Source organism: Bos taurus, chromosome X (genome assembly GCF_002263795.3).
Source record: "Bos taurus isolate L1 Dominette 01449 registration number 42190680 breed Hereford chromosome X, ARS-UCD2.0, whole genome shotgun sequence".
Lineage (NCBI taxonomy): Eukaryota > Metazoa > Chordata > Mammalia > Artiodactyla > Bovidae > Bos > Bos taurus.
In genome coordinates this window covers 102,801,832-102,824,728 of record NC_037357.1, presented here as the reverse complement: position 1 = coordinate 102,824,728, position 22,897 = coordinate 102,801,832, and the positions used below count along the sequence as shown (strand labels likewise).

Sequence of the window (22,897 nt, the reverse complement as noted above, 5' to 3'; positions counted from 1 at the left end):
GGTCAAAATATTTTATTAATTTCTGAATCAGACATGTGGAAAAGAATAAAAAGTTGCATGGTAGGCATGTAAACAACTTCAATGACTTGGAAAGTTTCCTATTTAGTGCGAGTTCTCACTTTTTAAGCCAGCAAATATGAAAGAGGAAAACTGAATAAAGAAACTAAGCCATCTTTTTCCTTTTTATTTTATGTAACAATCTTTAACTATCAAGAATGGGATAAGGGTGTGCTTTATAGAGTATGTCATCAAAAATTAGGCGAGGCTACCAGAATTTGTGTCTCAATCACAGATTCTTTTTAATACCCTCTACCTGCCCAATCTTCAAAAATATAGATTATAAGCTTATCAGAATTACTGAAAAGCTTTTAAAGGTACATAGTCTGACTTCTAATTAAAGGTAATAGATTATTCACAAAACTCATTTCATCTTCTCTCAACACCCCCCTGAAACTCCTAAAAAAAATTTTTAAGCAAAAGTCACAAAGACAAAAAGAATGGGATAAGAGAGAAATAGAAATAAATTCTAGGAGGCTACAGAGCAGATGGCTGAATGGTAACTGAACTATCCAATGTGAGGAAGTCGTTTCCTAAGCAAGCAGTGGGGAAAGCCAAGAAGCAAAGCTATTTCCACCCAGATCTCCAAGATACACAGGAACTGACAGCATCAGACACCTCTGGAAATGAGAATGAAAGAGACTAAAAGCAGAAGGACTGGGTGATTGTCTCTTTCTGAGACAGTGAAACCCTCCAGAGCCTCTGTCCTCCCACTGAATGAAGCTGACCTCTACCACTTGGCAGAAGGTCTCTGATTTGGGGGACTCTAGTGGAGAAGGCAATGGCACCCTACTCCAGCACTCTTGCCTGGAAAATCCCATGGATGGAGGAGCCTGGTAGGCTGTAGTCCATGGGGTCGCTAAGAGTCGGACACGACTGAGTGACCTCCCTTTCACTTTTCATTTTCATGCATTGGAGGAGACGGCAACCCACTCCAGTGTTCTTGCCTGGAGAATCCCAGGGACGGGGGAGCCTGGTGGGCTTCCGTCTCTGGGGTCGCACAGAGTCGGACACGACTGAAGAGATTTAGCAGCAGCAGCAGCAGGATCAATTGAGAGCTGGGGTACCATATTAAAAACGAAGATTAAAGTTTCCATAATGAATGCTGAGAATACCAGTTTACTTCTCTTATTTCATTTGCCAAAAATTGGGAGCCAGTGCACACCAGCTATGCAGAGTTTTGATATTCTTCTCTTGGTCCTCACACTGGCCCAACAAAGAGATCTAAAGCTACTGACACTGGAGTTATACCCAATGAAATGGCCCAAGCAGATGGTCCCGCAGTGAAGATCACAGTCAACAAGGCTCACCTTCAAGAGAGGACAATGTAGCCATAGAGAACAGATGTCACAAAATGAACTTTGAGAAACAAAAAGAGCTCTCGAATTTTTTCTAAAAAAGATGGCAAAAAAAGTTCTTGATGGAAATGAAAAAATAGAAGGATTGGAGGGAAAATGAGGAAATCTCCTAGAAACAAAGAGATAAAAAAACAGAAAAGATAAGAAAATCAGAGGATATGTCCAGGATTCCCGACATCAGAATAGTGGGGGTACCAAAAGGAGCTCACAGAGAACACAAAGAAAAAGACTTGAGGAATAGCATAAGGAAGTTCCCCAGAACAAAAGGATGTAAGTTTCCAGACTGAAGGAGTCCACTTGTTCATGTAAGGCTGAAGAAGTGGAATGGATTAAACGTCTCAACGGTCACAATAGAAGCTAGGGGACAATGGAGCAATGCTTTCAAAATTCTTACAAAAAATGACTGCAACCTAGAACTCTATATCAAGCCCCTCCCTCAACTAGATGAGGTTAACTAAAGACACTTGCGAACACACAAGGTCTCAATTTAACCTTCCGTGTATCTTCTCCCAGGGAGCAACGTAGAGCATTCCACCAAAACAATGAAGTAAACCAAGAAAAAGAAGTGGGGTCCAAGTTATAGGGCAAGCAACACAAGAGAAATGAAGGACTCTCCCGCTTCACCACTGTTTCTGCAGATCCCTAAATCGAAATCAGGCAAAAGGTCTGGAGCGTTTAGAGGTCAGAGACTGTGGAAGAGATGGCTTCAAGAGGAAACTCATAAGGTACCTGATTTGTGAACATACTGAGGGCAGAGTTACATACAAGGGAGAGACTTTAAGGCTGTTAGTGGTAAATAGAGAAAGCTAATAATTTTAATTAATTATGAATTTTAAAAATTAGTAATTCCCAGGAAAATAAAATGTCGAGCGAGAAAGGAAAAGTAATCGTAGTAAACTTGGTAGAATAGTGTTATAATATTCATAATAATGTGAACACTGAAAAATTACCTAATTGAAACTGCTACCCTAACCATATCGCGAGGCTGGAGGAAAAGAAGGCAAATGTGTACTGAGAGTAGCCTGGAAAGGGGAAGGGGCATACAAGAAAGAACTAAAAAAGAATTAAATCCTCATCTTCCATTAGAGTCAGATAATGCCCTTAACTAAGAAGTCAACAGGGGACGCCAGAGGATGAGATGGCTGGATGGCATCACTGACTCGATGGACGTGAGTCTGAGTGAACTCCGGGAGTTGGTGATGGACAGGGAGGCCTGGTGTGCTGCAATTCCTGGGGTCGCAAAGAGTCGGACACTACTGAGCAACTGAACTGAACTGAAGAAGTCAACAAAGAGCAATGAAAGAATGCTATTTAGAGGTAAAGGTGTGAATACCATGAGAATGTGCTGTACAGAGTAGGAGAACAGCAAGAGTGGGATTAATTTTCAATACAAACCATTTGGAACTATTAGACTCTCAACTGTAAGAACATACAATTGAGCTATCATACCAATATCTCCAGGGGTTGTGGCCTAGGACCCTACATTAAAAAAAAATATCACAGTTGAACTGATGCTCAAAGCTTCTCAATATTCACTGATAAAGGCTACTTTTAAAGTTCCCTGAAACTCCAAATAGCGAACAGGACTCTCTTGAGTAACTTCCACCTTACTCATTCCATTGTAGGAAATAAAAGGACATTTTATCATTTCATATACATAGGTACAGAACTTCTAGCTCCTTCAGAGTAAAGCTACAGAGATGATGAATTACTACTAGAAGTAGTTACTACTACACGGAGTAGTAACATGGCTACTCATTAAATTTAAACAGGAAATTGTTGCTTTCCCTCATTATTTCCCCCTCAAAGGAATTGTTTTAGGGATCCCATTTATATTTAGTAATTCTGCAACACTAAAGTCCATTACCTTGAGTCCTGGTGCAGGATAAAAACCTTCAACTAACTTGCTATTATCAAAAAGACTATAGGCCCCGTCCCGTATTGCCACAACACCTCGACTTCGGCAGTATATATCAATGCAATACATGTTCCTGAAGGCCAGTCGGATGTGGGTGGACGACTGTGGCAGGATGGAGAAGCACTGGTAGGCAGTGTTGGTTCTCTGGGTCAAGCCCAACATCGGCACAGTGGGCAGTTTGTTGATGGCATTCAACGGTGCCTGAGTATCAAACAATACCTACAAGGAACAAACACAGTGAGAGCAGCCAGTTTCTGTACAGATGCTAAAACCTCAGAATCTTCAAGGTAAAAATCATCACAAATGAGACAATCTCCTTCTGGCACATTCTGTAAAAACTTTCATCATTAAAGATGAGTTAAGTCCACATGATTTTTTGAGGAGTTTTATATGACACACTGAGTCTTATTTTTAAACAGAAAATAAAGTTAATTACCTGTAATAACTGAACCACATTTGGTGTTTTGTTGAACATTTCTTGAAGCTGATGGAGAATGGTATTGTGACAGTTACTGCATCCTGAGTTTGGACCCACAGTTCCCAAAGAAATGTGAAATTTCTGATGTATGGAATTCCATTGGATACTAATCTAAATCAAAAAGATTATGTTTCAGAAACCAAGAAAGGAAAAGATACAAGGAGAAGAAAAAATAATCTTTAAACACTAAGGTAAAATGCCAAAGATCTAAATGAGGTCTTTTTGGGAAGCAACTTGTTAAGATTAGACTCTGTAAATTACAGATGTGCTGTCACTATGGATCAGTACATTCACTGAGTGTGTGTGTTAGCCCACTTCTACTAAATTTCTGGTATTACTTTATGTGGAAGAGTTCAGAAAGAAACTAGCTAGCTGAAATTTGTATACTAAATTTCTAGGACTTTACATATGGGGTGGGGAAAAAATAAGAACTACAGATTATGGGGAATACCTTCAAGATTAATATAGGATCAAATAATGTTAACAATCATGTGACTAAAAGCACAGAAACATACCGTATTGTTCAAGACCATTTGTACATAATCTTCATTATAGTAATCACGCTGCTAAGTAGATTTGAAATCAGTGAAGAAAGAAACACAAATACCAAAAGCACATTACGTTGTCAAAACTCTTTATGAATACACGCTCCGAAGAGGGTATAATTTTTGTTTTCAATTTAAGAGTTAACCATTACAAAATACTATAACAAAGTATTTAAAAATATCATTTTATCTCTAATTTTTACTTGTACCCTCAATTATTTCAAGAAACTTTTCATAACTGTTGAATTCTTGATTTTTTAAAAAAAGACTTATGAGAGGAACTTTAGTTTTAAGTAATTCATAAACTTACTGAACTTCCCTTGGTGGTTCCATAACACAAGATAAGTTTTCGGTAATTATAAACACGAACTTCTGAGAAAATGTTTAGATGACTGGGTATGTCTAAACAGAAAGAAAACAAAAAGGAATTAAGACTATACATACAAAACTTTAAAATATTTATGTGAAAAAGAAGAGATCTTGATAATATTATATGCCTAGATAGACAGGTCTCTCTCTTTATAACCTAGTTTAAAAAAAAAGAAAGAGAAAGAAAACAAAAAAAGATCAGCAGCATAAATAGTTAGTAGGCTCAAATTTCCATTTGGACAGACGGGGCAGGGCTGGGCAATGGGGGAGATGTACGGAAGGACAGTGGTTCAGGGTTTCCAATTCCAGCCCTGTCTTTTACTAGCTATGTGAACTTCTGCAAGTTTCTTAAGTCTCTTGACTTGTTGTCTTCATTTCTGACACGAGGAATGGTAAATTACCTCCCTCATAGGGTTACTGTGAGGAATGAATGAGTTAATACAAGTAAAGTGGTTACTACATTTATGGCACCTAGTAAATTCTCAATAAGCACTACTATAATCTTGTATACCTATGTGTAAACATTTCTGAATATATACAAATCGTAACAGTAGCTGTCTCCTGGGGAAGGAAACTAAGTCTGAGGTAAAACAGAAAACTTTTCATTAGATATACTCAGGATTTTTTTAACAATGTACATGTTTTACTTCCTCCAAAGGCACTGGCACAGGGAGGGATACCTGCCCTCCCCCACAAGATGATCACTTGTACCTGGTAGAGAACGTGCAAATTCCAACACACATTCATATAATCGTGCAATGCTATTCCAATCATTAAGGAACATTTCAACCACTTTTCTACCACCAACGGGTTCAGACAACAGGTTTTCATATGTCAGATAAACATGCCGGGATGGTCCTACAAAATTAAGAGAGAAGATTAATAGGAATCAATACTAAAAAAAAACCCCAAAAACCAGAAATAGAAATATGCAAAGACAAAAGTGTGTGAAGCATCTCACCTTGTTCCCTGGTAGAAGTGCCATTAAGGGGACAATTTGCAAACACTAGCTCTGCCACCCACGTGCGGTTATTTCTACCTTGTAATCGGAAAGTGCAGTCAAGGAGAGAGCGGTCCAGAGCCTTTTGGGTTTCCTCATTTATACCCTTACAGGGAGGAATTCTGGTGATGAAAGATAGCATATGAAGTGTACTTCACATCACAGAAAGACGAAAGCACAATTTACACAATGACAGGCAGGGTATCACAGTAGAGCTTCAGTTCAAACTCTACTACGAGGTACCTTCTGCAAGAGGAGGAAGCAATTCATAGCAATTCACAACAATTAACAGCATTTAACCCACTTTCATTCCTATCAACATGGATTAGGACTCTCATTTTAATGGTGATGTTTGCCTTTGTCATTAATCTTGTTATTAGAAAAGACCACAATTTCTCAGAAAATCAAATATACTGGCTTTCTATGAAATCTACCTAGAATATCCTCAAGGAAATGTTAAGGAGAACAAAATATTTTAAGACCAGTCTTTGAAGGCAGGATGATCTCGTGAAAAGGACAAGGCTTTGGAATCAGGCTGCTGCTGCTGCTAAGTCGCTTCAATCGTGTCCGACTCTGTGCGACCCCATAGATGGCAGCCCACCAGGCTGCCCCCGTCCCTGGGATTTTCCAGGCAAGAACACTGGAGTGGGTTGCCATTTCCTTCTCCAACTGGAATCAGGCACCTGCATCCTAATTCTGGTTCAGCCATTCACCCTCTCTGAATTTGTTTCGCAAGTATAAAATGAAGATACATAATTACCTTCTGCGTCACTGATTTTAAAACATGATGAAACATATATATAAAGTGCTTACAGCGGTTGGTTCAGCAGGTATTCAGATATATTAGTTTCTCCTTGCAGTAAAACCAAGTCTTAATCACTTAACCGCCATGACAAAATTTCAGGTTCATTATCTCCCCTTGCCTCATTATTTCATTATTTCCCCTCCTCCACTGTAGAGGTAACTCACTGTGATGGAGCTATTCACGTATCAACTCATTTACCATACATACTGTCTCTTATATATACCACATATACAAGAGGAATGTATTAGCTTTGGTGTCTTAAAATACCCATTTATCTTTTCTCCTCTTGCAGCTTTATGAACTATCTTATTTGTCATAAAACATTATGAGATAATATATTTTAGCAGTTTTTTCAGTACTGGATGAAATGAGATAATATTTAATTACACGCTATGCTTTAACTCATAGGAAAGAAAGGAGTTAATCGTCAGACTTGATATAATTATTATCAAAATCTAAGGCAAAAAACAACAAACATAACTAGAAATATTGAATTTCGGTTCAGGCCTCTTAGATATAACACCTAAAACAGGGCTCCTCAATGTCAGCAATACTGACTTTCTGGGCGGGAGAATTCTTTGTTGCAGGGCGGCTGTCCTGTGCAGGCTTGGCCTCTATCTACCAGGTGCCAGTAGCATCTCTCAACCCTTCTTCTCAGTCAATGATAACCAAGAATATCTCCAAACATTGCTAAATGTTCCCTAGCAGGGAAAACTGTTCTGAGGTTGAGAACCACTGACCTAGAATAAACAATTTAAGAGAGCAAAAAGGGTGGAAAGTTTGCTCAAGAGCTCATAACCAGGCACTGCAAGCATGCTGCTCTCGAGACTTGTGTCATCGGTGTGGTGTGATCAAGGCTCTTTTGAATCCGCACAAGGCAACAGGTCCATGAACCAGAGCAGCCTAAGGTGTTCACCATGGTATTTTCAGAGATACAGCAAGGAGACCTGCTCAACAGATTTTCATGGAGATAAGTTGAACAAGAACAGACTATATCTTTAGCAAAGAGGAGAAAAATGTGCTCAGTTTTAAAGTTTTGAAGTATCTACTCATATTCCCACTTAAAATATGAAAATACCTAGGACTAAAAGCTTAAAAGTTTCTGAATATTAAATGTATTAAAGCAATTACTTAATAATTAGATCTAGGCCAGATTTTAATAAAATCATATTTAGACACTATTTTTTTCCTTCTTCATATCTATGAAGAAAATACCCCCAATAATGGACATCATGTACCAAACAGATCTCTTTATCTGTTTCTATATATTTTCCTAAGTTTTAAATAAAGAAAACAATAGCCAGCATATAGTAAAGACTTTCTTAAAAATTACTGTAAAATGAAAATTAAAAAATATGAAGTGCTTTCTTTCTAGGTAAGGACTATAATGAATTCTCTTGAGCACAAGAAGAAAGGGGACTGAAATTTCTTTCGTAAAAATGCTGAGAGCAAGACATTTTAAGATTGCTGTAAAACATGAAAAAATAAGAGAAGAGAACACAAATGTTATCATCTATTAATCTGCAATTGTCAAAAGAGTAAAAAGAAACACCCCTTATTTTAGGCAGCAGTGATATAAAACCAAAGGCAAATAAACTAAAAGTATTACATTTCCTTTTGATGTCTATTGTAAAACCAGCTCGCTCTCTAGAAATCATTTTGTGAACATGGCATTATGGTAGCCAGGCAGGGCAGCTTTTCTAGTTCTTCAACTCTTTATCTAAAGTGAGCACCATGACACGTGGGTGGAGTGCATGCTATCTGCTAGACCTTTCCATCTTCCACAGGACAAACTGATTTACAAGCAACAAATTGGTTACAAATTGATTCCTGGTGGCTCAAACTGCAGAGCCATCATGTCTTGGCAGACAGAGGAATTCAATAAATAAAAATTGCTTCTATGGTTTATATTATTAAGCAACATCTAAGAAACAATACAAATGCAAAAAAGAAAACTGCTTTCTGCACCAAAAAGGCTGACCTCTTAAAAATGGCATTTGAGCTTTGCAAGTCCATCCTGGTCAACGCATAAATCACACACGGTGCCTTAGTTTTCCCTCTAAGCATCCACTGGCCCCTAGTCCTCTACCCATTTAGAGCCAAGCCCTCTGCACATCTCCCTCCATGTACTTTTTCCCAGTGATCTAAGTTACTATCCCAGCTTAATTACTTCCACCTTGGTAGTGACTCATCTATTTCCCCTGCCCAGACCTGTCACCTGAGCTTGAGACACATCCTTGCCTGCCCAAAGAGATGTCTAGACACCTTGAACTTAGCAAAACCTCTTCAAACCCACATCTTCATCCCCTTCTCTCAATAAACAACACCACCGTCCATCATCTGCCCAAGATAAAACCAAGAGTCATCTCTGCCACCTTCTACTCTCTCTCTCTCTTTCAGTATCACTTATAAAGACTTCGTCCCCTAAGTCTTTATGGAACTTGCCCTGGTCCAAGCTACCAACAACTCTGGTGTGAACCATTTCAGCAACCGGTTTTGCTACTTCAGTCTTGTTCCTTTCCCATTTATTCTCCATGTTGCTATCAGGGCGAGCTTTCAAAAAAAAAAAACAACCTATCTAATGATGTCAGTTTCTGCTTAAAATCATCTGATGGCTCTTTACTGCCATTTGGATACAGTGAATTCCTTAAGAACATTTACACCAAGGCCCTATAGGATCTGACCCTTCCTGTGTACATCTGTAGGCTCATCTCCCCTAACTCCTGCCATGCCCTACTTCTTTCAGTTCCAGGATGCCGAGCTTTCTCTCCCCTCTAAGCCTTCATTTTAGCAGTTACTCCTTCTGGTTGGGACACCCACTCCCACCGTAGCTCCCTTTCCTCTGGCTAATTCTCACCTCTCCTTCAGTCCAGGTACAACTGGTACTTCGTGGGGATACCCTTCCTGATTTCCAAACTAGCCCAGATCCCCCGGCTATGTGAACCCACAGCATCCTGAAGGGCTCTATCAGAATTGAAGCCTGACACATATACTCAGTAAACATCTGCTGAATGAATGAAAGAAAGCCAGAGGAAGGACATCCTAAAATACCAAGAGGTGCTGGATGTCCACTTGGCAGGTAAAAGAGAATCCTCTACTAGACTGTGTAATTCCATACAGAAACCTGTGACATCCGCAGGTTCTGAACTCTGCTGTATGCTGACTCGTGTGACATCTGCAGGTTCTGAGCTCTGCTGTATGCTGACTCGAAGGAGTAGCACTGGCGGTAGGGCTGCAGTGTGTGGCACCACCTCAGACGCATGACAGGGACTTACTTCAGTAAGCGAATCGCGTGGCTGAAGCCATCACCTTCCATTTGCACTCCTTGATGTGGAATCTCCAGATTGGACAACTGGAAAGAGAAAGGTACAGTTATTATGAGACCACCAATTTTACAAAGGCAACTACCTTTTCTAAGTACTATTGTCTCTCTTCTCATGGCATCTGTTCTAGAGTTGTGAGCATTGTCCCCCCTCATCTGATTTCCTGGGAACTAAATAAGACTGGCTTCCTTGCATGATGCAATTAACGTCTATTTGAAAACAAAGTTTGAGTCATAGCCACATCTCATTTTTAATCACAAACAGTATTTTTCAGTTTACAACTTTTCTGGAATATATTTTTTTAAATAACTATTTCCTCTGTGAAACTCGAAAGAAAAGATTTTCAGTTGATGCATTTACCCAGAGACCCTATCAGTGGAACTACAGGTTATTTGGGTATGCCGGGAAGTCATTCTAGTCACCTAGCAGAGGAACACACTTGCCTTCAAGCAGATATTCCCAGGTCTTCTCTGACAGACTATTTATTTATATCCACCTTATTCCAGAAAGGATTTAAGGCAGCCTTAAGCATGTCACTGAGCCCTGCTCTTTGGGCCTGGGAAGAGTAGAGGTGTAGAAAAACAGCTGCTGACCATGAAGTAAGGCTCCAGATTCAAAAGACAGCAAAGTGTGGGAGAGCTCAAAAACACTGCCTCTGTTCTATGGATCACAAATATCAACATTCCTGCTAAGATCAGATTTAGTTATTCACATCTCAGTGTAAATTACCTTAAGCAGAAAATGTGCTTGCTTTTGCCTTTATCATCTTTTTCAATGAGAGAAAAGAAAGTTTTGAAGAGCTTAACTGAGTTCAATAGAGTACTACAGAATGTTGAATAGCCTACATGTGTGACAGGTATAGGAACACAGAGAAGGAGAAAAGAGGCCACTACGCTTACAGGTGTCTATGTGGGCACTACAAAGACACAAGCTTCTGCAACTTCTGGCCTGTGGGTAATGAGGAAGAGAGCAGACAATGACTGAGGCATTCCCCCTGGGTATGATGTAGCCTCCCATTCCACTGCAAGGGAGTAACTGAATGACATTCATGTAATTCATCCAATGTGTTGTGCTTAGTCACTCAGTCATGTCCAAATCTGCGACCCCATGGACCGTAGCCTGCCAGACTCCTCTTTCCATGCATTCTCCAGGCAAGAATACTGGAGTGGTTTGCCATGCCCTCCTCTAGGGGATCTTCCCAACCCACGGATTGAACCCAGGTCTCCCTCATTACAGGCAGATTCTTTATTGTCTGAGCCATCAGGGAAGCCCAATCAATCCATGTAGCATGATGAAAAAGCCCAACAACAGAGTCAAAGAGATGGAAGCACAGACACTGTAGGAGCTCTGGACAGTTCCCAGACAAGAGGACACTCATCAGGCTCACAGTTGTAGGAGCTGGGACATCAAGGACATGAGTATCTACTTTAGTTGCCTATTTCTGGGCTTGGATTTTCTGGGCTACTGCTGCTCCTCACAATTTCACACCCTATTTTCTGCCTTTAGATCCTGAAGCCCTATATAGCAGCAATTGGCATACCATAGCTCATGGGCCAAATCTAGCCACTGCCTGTTTTGGGAAATAAAGTTTTATTGGAACACAGCCACACTCATTTGTTTAAATATCAACTATGGCTGGTTCACACTACAACAGCAGACCTGAAGAGCTAAAAAAGAGATGACTGATGCTGAAGCTGAAGCTCCAATACTTCAGCCACCTGATGCGAAGAGCTGACTCAGTCAAAAAGACCCTGATGCTGGGAAAGATTGAAGGCAAAAGGAGAAGGGGACGACAGAGGACAAGATGGTTGGATGGCATCACCGTCTCAATGGACATGAGTTTGAGCAAACTCTAGGAGATAGCAAAAGACAGGGAAGCCTGGCGTGCTGCAGTCCATGGGGTCGCAAAGAGTCGGACAAAACTTAGTGACTCAACAACAACAATAAATGACCCACAAGGCCTAAAATATTTACCGTCTGCCCCGTGATAGAAAAAGTCTGCTGATTCCTGCTCTAAAGCGTCAAAGTGTTTTCAACAAGTCTTCCCAAGACTATTATCATCAGCCTAACAAATAATCCACTTCCACATTTCTAGGTCTTTCCTTCATCACCAATAATTTACAGAAGGGAGGAGTCTTACAAAAAGTAAAACTTTAAACTAGAGGGAAATAATTAAGATTTTCATGTATTACTTTTTAATTGTTGCAAATCCTTGGCCAAAGCCCTTTTTGGAAATACAAAAATGCAGGTTCTGTTACCTCCCTTTCCTCTTATGCTTGGGGATCATGCTGAATATCACAATTGTGTACTCTTCAAAGACACTAACTCGGGCTAAGTCTATTGCTTCTTCCATGGGAAAAAAGTAAAAATTTAGTTTAATACTCTTTCTGACCTGCTTCTCACAAAGGAACCCAATTTTATTCGTAAGCAATATGTATAGCTTCACCCACTGAAAAATAAGCAACCCCTTTAATTATTAACCATCCCTAAAAAAGGTAAATACTGCTCCTTTGAGGTATACAAGTAAGGTTCTCAAAAATTGTCTTTATTTTTTTTTTTAAACTGGGAAGAATTTACATCCCATTTCCACAAAGAACAGAAGGCCTACAATTTGGAATCAGAGATAAATAATTTAATAATCTCATGGTATACATGTATACCAAATCACAACCATCTGGTTCTCCTAATGGAATTCATGTAGCTTTAGTAAGGCATTTAAAACATTACTCTTTGGGTACCCAAAATTGTTCCAAAAAATTACCTCCAACCGAAGTCCTACAAATGGCATGTTTGTATCACACATAGCAACGAAGTGAGCTAGAACTTTATTGAAGGCACGCATTTCTCCTGATCGTTTGGTTTTCTTGGGTTCTACTGGACACAAATCATCAGACAACTAGAATTTAAGTAAAGAACACAAGTGGGTTATAAAAAGAAAAAGTATGTGATGCAATTAGTTAAGCACTTGGACTACTATAACAAAAGTCAAAGTTAACCAAAACAAATCTTAATTCATTCAACAACTGTTTACTGAGCAAATACTGACCTAAACACGGGAAATTTAGTAGTAAATATTATGTACTTAACAAGTTGCCTTGTGGGAAAGAGCGTACAATTAATTATTAATTAAAGGAGAAGCATTTTCAAGAATGTGTAGACATTTGTTACCTAAACCTTATTGTTGGCCAGCCTCTTAAAAATCATACCTAATTTTTTCCCATTTATAAATAGTTAGAAGAGGACAGCAAAGTCAATAGACACAAACCCTGGGCTCATTTCTGTTTGTGAACATACCTTGCGCTTGGTACTGGTTCTAGGCTGTTTCCCATTTTTTGTACGATAAACTGATTCCTGGAGGTTTTCCTTAAACTGCTGCAGCAAGAGGGCCATGAGAGGGCTGTCGTCACGATCCACTGCATTCACAGACAAGAAGTAGTACTTGTACGACAGTTGTGTGGGTTTATTGGGAACTTCTAACATCTCTACAACCTAAAAAGGTCCAAATCAGAAATGAGACTCAGAGACATTACTAACTGGTAAGTGTTGAATATTTTCCTCCTTGTATCAAGTAGGGCTCAGAATTAAGGACAAATCAGTCATGATCTCAAAAAAAAGCATTGCAATTAAATATGTAATTTGTTTTCTAAAAAACAGATCAGACTAAAGAACAATGACGAAAGAAAAATGACAACTGTATCTCATACTTGGAAGGATATAAAAATAAACCCTGACTTTTCAACTGAAATATACAGTCATTATGAGGATGAGGATAACAAGAACATGAACAATAGTTAATACCGATAAAGAGTTTATCATGCGCCACATACTCTCCTAGTGAGTGAAGTAAGTGAAAGTTGCTCATCTGTTTGAAAGTTGCTCCAACTCTTTGAGACCCCATGGACTATTCAGTTCATGGAATTCTTCAGACCAGAATACTGGGGTGGGTAGCCGTTCCCTTCTCCAGGGTATCTTCCCAATCCAGGAATCAAACCCAGGTCTCCCGCATTGGAGGCAGATTCTTTACCAGCTGAGCCACCAGGGAAGCCCTATACTCTCCTAAGTACTTGATAGATGTTAACACATTTAATCCCAGTAACTCAATAAAGTAGGGATTCTTATCTTCACTTTTCTGATAAAGTTAGGCACAAAAAGCTTAGATTAATTGTCAAAGGTCTCAGAGCTGAGAAGTGACAGACTCACACTCTGATCCTAGAAGTCTGGATCCAGAGACCTTGTTCTCACTATAGAGGCTTACTATTTTCAAGGTCTACCTAAAATTTAAGAAGAGTCCCCTAAATACTTGAGTGAGAGAAATAATTGCCACTGGACAGGGCTCTTGACCAACACACACTTTTCTGTCTTTATTCCTGTCTCTCTCCTTTCTCTACCCCACACCTCCCCACATAGTCTTTTCAGGAAATTGTTTGGCCGACACTTAAGAATCAACACTGAGGAAATGGAAGAATTAAAAGTAAAATGGAACTTCACCAAAGATATATGGACGGCAAATCAGCAGATGAAAAGATATTCAATATCATCAGTCATCAAGGCAGCATAAATTAAGACTACAATAAGATACCACTACACAATGGCAAGCCACTCCAGTACTCTTGCCTGCAAAGTCCCATGGATGGAGGAGCCTGGTGGGCTGCAGTCCATGGGGTCACGAAGAGTCGGCCACGACTGAGCGACTTCCCTTTCACTTTTCACTTTCATGCACTGGAGAAGGAAATGGCAGCCCACTCCAGTGTTCTTGCCTGGAGAATCCCAGGGACAGGGGAGCCTGGTGGGCTGCCGTCTATGGGGTCGCACAAAGTCGGACATGACTGAAGCAACTTAGCAGCAGCAGCAGCACACATCTATCAGAATGGCTAACTTTAAAAAAAAACAATCACAATAACAAGTACTGGCAAGAATGCAGAGCAACTAGAACTCTCACGTATTGCTGGCAGGAATGCAAAATGGTCTGGCCACTTTGGAAAAGAGTTTAGCAGTTTCTTATAAAGCCAAACCTACTCTTAGTGTGTGACCCAACATTCCCACTTTTAGTTACTTATCCAAAAGAACTCACCCAAAAAATCTATATGCAAATACTTATAGCAGCTGTATTCACAACTGCCCAAAACTAGAAACAATGCAGATGGCCTTTGATGAGAGGCTAAACAAACTGTGATACATTCATACCACACAACACTACTCAGCAATAAAAAGAATGAACTATTATAAATACAACAATATGGATGAAAATCAAAGGCATTATGCCAAGTGAAAGAAATGACTAAAAGGCTAAACTGTAGAAACAAAAAACAGGTCAGTGATCACTAGAGCGAGCAGAGGGAAACTCTGATTATAGAGAGGAAGCATGAAGGAATTCTAGGGGGTAACGGATAGCTTCTGTGTCTTATTGAGATGGCATTACAAAACTGTATGCATTTATTAAACTCCAGACACTTAAAAGTCTGAATTTTTACTGTGTGTAAATTATAGGTTAATAAAGCCAGTAAAAGTAAAATAGCAAAGACATTTAAGGGCAATAAGACTTTCCTCTATTCTTCTTAAAGGCTATGGTAGTTTTCGCCACTATTATGAACGTATCATCCTAAGTGAGAAGGATGAAGAGTGATATACATTCAGTTTGGTCTAAACCATGTGAAACAAATTATTGCTTTATAATAAACCACTAGTTATTGAAACTGAAAGCCTGGCGTTTTGTTGATACTAAATAAAGTCAGAAAATACATGTAGATCAGGCAGCACATGGAGAACTGAAACAACAATCCTGTCACATGCCAAATCCAGTTCCACAGCTGGTGTTTTAAAATTCAGAAAACAGTGAATTCATATCAATGACAGACTTATTTGTCAACATAAGTAACCCTAACTTAAGATATATCAGGCTACACAGGGTACCTTTTGATGAGAGTATCTTTTTAAAAGTACAGCTTAAAGCTTCAAAAAAATTCACTCCCATTGAATTAAGTTTTCCAAACACCTTAGAATCTTAGCCAAAAGCATCTACTTGGTGTACACAAAAACTTCTACATGCAGGAAATACATTTATGAAATATATGAGTCCATATTTCAAGTTCTTGCAAATTTTAACTAGTTCAATAATCTGAAAGAAACTACTAGAAAAATCTAGAAAGGGTGAAAAAAGAATGAGGATTTTACTGTGTACTGAAAAGTACATGCAATCAACAAAATGGATACATATACCTTCAATTAAGGATGAGAAAATAAAGCTAATTTAGTCCATCATGTTTAAAAAGCAGCATTATGCAAGCTAACATTTGATTAAAACCAAACAAGTTTATCTGACACCAAAACATCTCTAAATCTTCACAACAGTTGCTTTCAAATTTTTTCTTACATAGAGCAGATGCCTAATTCCAAGCAGAAACTAGGCCTCACTATAGGACAGATCCTGGGTTGAGGGACGGGGCATACCTTATATTTCCCAAACCTGCCTAATCATTGTATTATTTCCTACAGATAAGATTTTCTCTCTGCCCCATCCCTTACAACTCTCCCCTCTCTTGGCTTCAGAATCATTATACAAAATTCAAATATCCAATAAAAATACATTTGCAAATGAAACTAAACAATAAATGATTCAAGATACAAATAGAATTATTGAACTCAATGACCGAAATCACCCCTTTGCATACTTACAATGTAGTATTGTGGAAGACGGGTAAGTCTTACAAACAGCTTATTCTTAGACAGGTTTCCTATGGGATGAGTTGAATAATTGGACAGCTGCAATGTTTCACTGGTTATTGTAGGCAGGTGTTTTATAGATTGTTTGCAACGCTGTTGTCCAAGCCAAAACCTTAGTTTAAAAGAGATCATCCACATCACAAAATCATAGACTTCTGATTAACTGTGTGCTACTGTTTTACAAATAGATTATTAAAACCCACTAAGAAACCAATTAATATATGAAACTTAACTGAACTACTAAAAGGACATATGACCATAATGATGAATCATTGCTCTAGTTTTGTACTGGGCCGTTAATTTTAAAGAGTTTAAACTGCAGTGTGAATGACCTTAATTAGTTATAAGGTAGAATCCACTAGTATTAAAATGGCTGAGAAAGTATCAGTTTATTATAGGAGATGAAAGATCTCCTGTAGTTTATAAGACAGCACAAACTGATCTCAACATCTTTTATAAAATGCCTGAAGTGTTTATAAACCAAAATAGAACAATAAATAAATATAAAAGTATCTCATTTTCCCAGTTATCACTGGAGATCTCCAGTTCCAGTTTTTATCCTGCTCATATAAAAGTGATGGGTATGTCTAGCAGGTGCCAGTAAGTGTTCATTACCTTCCTCTCTCAGTTAAGCCACCAGATTTCACTTTGTTGCTTTTACTGTAGTATCCCTCTTATTTCTTTTATCTGGTTATCTATCCTAGAGACCAATATCATATTAACATGTGAAAAAGGTAAAATGATAGGTACACAAACTCACTGATCCACCATGAGACAACTAAAAAAGTAAGAATACACATTTAGAAGCTTTTCATAGCAATATAACAATGCCACAGCATCCAAGCCCATGATCAGTCGGCTTGTCTTACATAACAGGGTACAGACCAGTTTGTGTGCTGTTGCATTTGAGTGATGAGCTGCGTGTGATACAAAATGTGTGCTAGCTATGTGCAGTAAAACCATAATTAATGTATAACATTTTAAGAGCAGTTTGAAAACTATTACCCCAAAAATGTATAAAATCTGGAAACTGCTTTTTCATACTGAAAAACAAATATAACTATAGCTTCACAGAATCAATTGCTAGAACTGGCTATTAATAAAGGAATGACGATAAATTTTTAAAATATGCCAATACTTCCTTCATTTTGGAAGACAGTTAAAAACAAATACCCTAAACTTGCCAAAATTGCTTTCAAATCTCTACTTCCAGTCTTATCAACATACTTTGTGAGACTGCTATCTCTACTATGTATGTTATTTTTAAAAAAACACAGAAACATTTAAGATAAACGTTATCTCCTGTAATTATCATCACCAATCCAACTTAGATTAGTTACAACAAACCAGAAGCAAGCTCTTTTGCCACATTAAAAATTCTAAATATATTACAAATATATAAAAATTATAAACGTATGAATAATAAATACAAGATATTCTTTCAGAGCACATATGGAATTGCTATTTCACTCAACTTTTTTGTTATGACTTTGTGGAACAAAAAGTTTAAGTGATGAGTAACTTGTCTATACATGTATATTTTCAATGAAAAATGTATAGATTTTGAAATTATTATTTTTTGTTCTGACCTTATTTATTGCAATGCAATTTTATGGCTGTTGACTAATAAAAAAATTGGGGCTTATATTTTGAACATGTTTTTTCATTTCTTTTTTCCTAGAATTTGTTTTCAGTGAATATTATTAAAAAAAATAATCATATGAACAGATGCCCAATACTAATAGTCCCTGCTGATGCTAAGTCACTTCAGTCGTGTCCAACTCTGTGTGACCCCAGAGATGGCAGCCCACCAGGCTCCCCCGTCCCTGGGATTCTCCACGCAAATGTAAATTAAAACCACAGTCAGATACCTCGTCATACTCACTAGGGTGGCTATGGTCAAAGACAGTAACAAAGGCTGACAAGGATGTAGAGAAATGGAAACCCTCATACACTGTTTGATGTGACTGTAAAGTGGTACAGTTACTTTGGAAACTAGTATGGTAGCTTCTTATATGATTCCACTCCTAGTGGAATGCAAAGTGCACACATGTATTTGCACATGAATACTCACAGCTGCATTATTCATAAGAGTCAAAAAGTGGCAACAATTCAAATGTCCATCAAACGATGAATGAATAAATAAATGGTGGCCTAGGCATACCATGGAATGTTCGTTAAGCATAAAAAGGAATGAAGAATTGGTACATGCTTCAACATGGTTGAATCTGGAAACATGCTAAATGAAAGCCAGTCACAGAAGACCACATACTTTATGATTCCATTTTTATGAAATGTTCAGAAAGGAAAAAATCTACAAAAACAGAAAGCAGATTCATAGTTGCCTGGGGTGAGGCTGGGAATGGGGATTAACTGTAAATGAGCATCTTTTTGAGGTAATAGAAATGTTAAGTGTTCTAAAACTGGACTGTGGTTATGGTTGTTACAAAACTCAGTAAATTTATGATAAGACATTGAATGGTACACTTAAAACAATTGAAGTTTATGCTATGCAAATTATATTTCAATAAAGTTATTTCAAAAAATTAATGTCCCAAGATAGATTAGTGATAAACTGATCAAAGATCATCTGAGAAGCATTGTAAGTGACAACCAGGGGACCTTTCCTATAAATAATGTGAGTTTGAGTACAGATACATATTTGATAAGTTTAAAGCTTTTGGGACTTGATGTCTTGGTTTTAGGCTATATTTCTACTAGCTGGAATTGGCCAACAACCCCAAATTATGCAAGATGTGAATTATTAAGATTTAAGTATTAAAATCCCACTGAACAGTCTGCCCCACCGCCACCACACCATTTGCCAGTGAGGTTTTAATCTCTGACATTTATTTTTATCCCTTGGAATTCTGTTTTACTGACTTAAAGAGTCTATCAGAGTTGCCATAATGATACCTTTGTGTACCAGGGTGGTAATGAAACCTCAAACAATTATCTCTAGCTTCATTTTCAATTTTATTTAGTGTAACAGTCTGAAGCATTCAAAGAATTCTGAGACAAACTGAATGAAGCAGATGACTACTCTGAAAGTATCAGCTGGTCGATTCATACCATGAAGATTATCCTGGGAAGAATCTACTGCACAGAACACTAGATACAATAAAATTCATTGTGTAAGTGATCTGTAGAGTGCTTAAACAGGAGATAACATGACAAGCAATCAAAGTTGGGTGTCATGCCCTTCATACCTATATTTGTTTTCGAGAGGAATTTGGTATGAAGCACTGCCATCTCAGACCTAATTCAAGAAAATTTAGATTCTAAGTACCAAAAGGGGCTCAAGTTTCACATCATAAATATTAAGGATAGTGGCTGATCAAGAGTAATGATGGGGAAGAAAATATATCTTGTCAAAGTTAAGTTTCCATTTTTAGTTCTGAGCTAAATAAATAGCCTTACTTAAGTTGTTGAATCCAAGGAATGATCCGTTTCATATCATCATTCACAGACTTCTCCATGTCATCCAGTGTGGCTTGGTCTATAGCATAAAGCACTTCATTAATTAATGGCTTACACGAGACACAAGATATCCAGGTAGCCCAAAATTTAAATGAAAGTTACTGTTTCAGGCAGAAAGTAGTGTTATTTTGAGTTAGAGAAAAGCTAAACGATAATGCATCATGAGGCATAAATTAATCTAATTTGTTTCCCTTCTTTAATATTTAGGGAGAGTTATAGTTAAGATAATTAATAGCAAGTGTACATTAGCAGGAAGAATGAGTAACAAATACATTAAATTCTTTGCCCATATTTTAATTACCCAAACTCTTAGTCTAGTTAGTTAATATTATAAATGTGTATGTATTTAAAACTCATAGTATCACTAGACTTAGAACTTTAAAAATTACAAAAACTATAAAACTTCATTAAAATGTTTATTTATTAAACACAAATGATCTCTGGCATAAGCAAGAGCTGTTGGTTGAAGATTAGCTTGCTAAATAAGCAAGAGCTGTTGGCTGAAGATTAGCTTGCTAAATGTCACTTAGAATTTTTAATGACATGAGAAAATGCTAATAATAGAATGTTGAATAGAATGCTAGATTTCTAATTTAAAAAAATAGATATGCAACAAGCAACAAAAGTTTACTGTATACACAGGGAACTACAGTCAATATCTCATAATAACCTATAGTGGAAAATAATTTCAAAAATAATACATGTATAAATGTATAGCTAAATCACCTTGCTGTGCACCTGAAACACTAAGTCAACTATACTTCAATAAAATACATATATTAAGAAAAAGAATGCGGAACAAAAAGCAAAATATAAAATGATTTTAACTAAAAAAAAGTAGAGAAAAAATTAGAAGAGCACTGCTATGGGCTGAATTGTGTGCGTGCTCAGTCAGTCGTGTCTGACTCTGTGACCCCAGGGACTGTAGCCTGCCAGGCTCTTCTGTCCATGGGATTTCCCAGGCAAGAATACTGGAGTGGGTTGCCATTTCCTTCTCCAGGGGATCTTCCCGACTCAGGGACTGAATCTGCATCCCCTGCATTGGGAGGTGGATTCTTTACCACTGAGCTACCTGGGAAGTCCATGGACTGAATTGCATCCTCCCAAATTCGTATGTTGAAGCCCTAGCTCCTAATGTGATAGTGTTTAGAGGTGGAGCCTTTGGGAGATAATTAGGTTTGGATAAGGTCGTGAGGGTGGAGCCCTCATATAAGATTAGTGCCCTTATAGAGACACCAGAGAGCTTGCTCTCTCTCTCTCTCTCTCTCTTCCTGCCATGTGAGGACACAGCAAGAAGGCTGACAACTATAAGCCAGGAAGAGAGCTCTTACCATAACTTGACCATGCTGGCAACCTTATCTCATACTTCCAATCTCCAAAACTGTGAGAAAATAAATTTCTGTTGTTTAAGTCACCCATTCTGTGGTTCTCTGTTATGGCAGCCTGAGCTAAGACAAGCATACATCCCTTAAAAACAATGATTACCACCCGGCAACTGTTTACTGCTTCTCTCATGTTTACACATTTAGTTTTTCTACTTATATGAGTGTGTACTATTTTAATTATCAAGAAAACCATTGAAGTTTTGAAGAACAATTTCCTAACATGCCACTTATCATTTAGCCATCATAAATGTGATGTAATTCAAGTAGTGAGACCAGTTTTTCCCATGAGCAGTTCATAGAAAAATCTACCTTTATAACCATGTAATATAACCAGAAAGAATTTTTATTTTCATAAATCTGGCTTAAAATTAATTTCAAATGGGAAACGTGCTAACATATTCAAGAATACTATATCATTAGCAACACAAAAACACTAAGTTTCCAGTATTTCATCATTTCAGAACACCAGCTTGGTAACAGAACATGCCAGAAATCAAACTTCAATTTCTACTGTGTTTAAGCCAGAAAAAAAAAATTCTTTCCCCCAGGATTCTGTATTCAAGTCATCTTGAGATATTTATACTATCATAAATTTGTTCTTCAGTCACGAATGACATTAGATTGTAGTCTTCTCCATGACACCCAACTATTAGTGGTAAAACAGTTAATTTAAGAAAAGATCAGCCATCAACATTATTACTTTTACATAAGAGAAACAACATGAATGGACTTCATATTGGGAAGTTTAACTTCTTGTACAAGACAGTTAAAATGGGCCCCAAGGAACAGACATCAGCCAGTTATTCCTTCCATATCTACTTTCTATATACTGTTTATACCACCCTTCCCAGTACCTAATGGCAAAAATTTTTATTCTGTTTTTGTTAAAAATATTTTTCTTTATACTGAGTGAGTCTATCATTTAGTAACTTACCAAGTCCATAAAGCATCAACTGGAACATTCCAGAATGCAAATCGACAAAAATGTGTAGACACTCTGAATTACCACAGGGCTCCAAGATGGGAACAACAAGAGCTGGAAGTGCAGTCTCTATGGAAGCTGAAAAGTTAAAAATTAATTATATTTCTATCTGAATATCCCCCCCCAAAATATATGTATATATTTCTCAGCAAGTAGAAAGAAACCAACTACTGAATGATCTGAATGTTAGAGCAAAGACATAACTTTGCTAACCTAGATTAGTACTATTATGTCAATTAATAACTCAAAGGAAGAATGTAACCTACAAGGTGACCTGAAACAAACATACCCATCCCAAATACTATAGCCAAAAAAAAAAACAACCCTCCAAGATTTCTTAAAAAAGGTTAAAATAGCTAGTGAAAATTTAACCTTATCAATGAGGTGTGTTCTAGCTTTGCTTTCAGTCAGTAATTAAGAATAAGCTAATTTTAAGGATTTTCTTTTTGATATGTGTGCTTGATTGCTCAGTCGTAT

At 37.8% G+C, this 22,897-nt stretch overlaps 1 protein-coding gene across 3 annotated transcripts in view; it reads right to left on the bottom strand.

Moving 5' to 3' along the window:
* MED14 (mediator complex subunit 14) overlaps positions 1-22,897 on the bottom strand; it is a 176,519-nt gene that overhangs the window by 18,447 nt on the left and 135,175 nt on the right. For all 3 annotated transcript variants that reach the window (XM_059883453.1, XM_005228293.5, NM_001207031.1), the window contains exons 11-21: positions 22,373-22,498; positions 19,994-20,072; positions 16,526-16,685; positions 13,148-13,342; positions 12,615-12,749; positions 9,806-9,882; positions 5,687-5,847; positions 5,437-5,583; positions 4,667-4,758; positions 3,770-3,922; positions 3,283-3,552 (exon numbers count right to left, since the gene is read on the bottom strand). In XM_059883453.1, the coding sequence (XP_059739436.1) occupies positions 3,283-3,552; positions 3,770-3,922; positions 4,667-4,758; positions 5,437-5,583; positions 5,687-5,847; positions 9,806-9,882; positions 12,615-12,749; positions 13,148-13,342; positions 16,526-16,685; positions 19,994-20,072; positions 22,373-22,498 (1,595 nt within the window). The remainder of the gene's footprint in view (positions 1-3,282; positions 3,553-3,769; positions 3,923-4,666; positions 4,759-5,436; positions 5,584-5,686; positions 5,848-9,805; positions 9,883-12,614; positions 12,750-13,147; positions 13,343-16,525; positions 16,686-19,993; positions 20,073-22,372; positions 22,499-22,897) is intronic.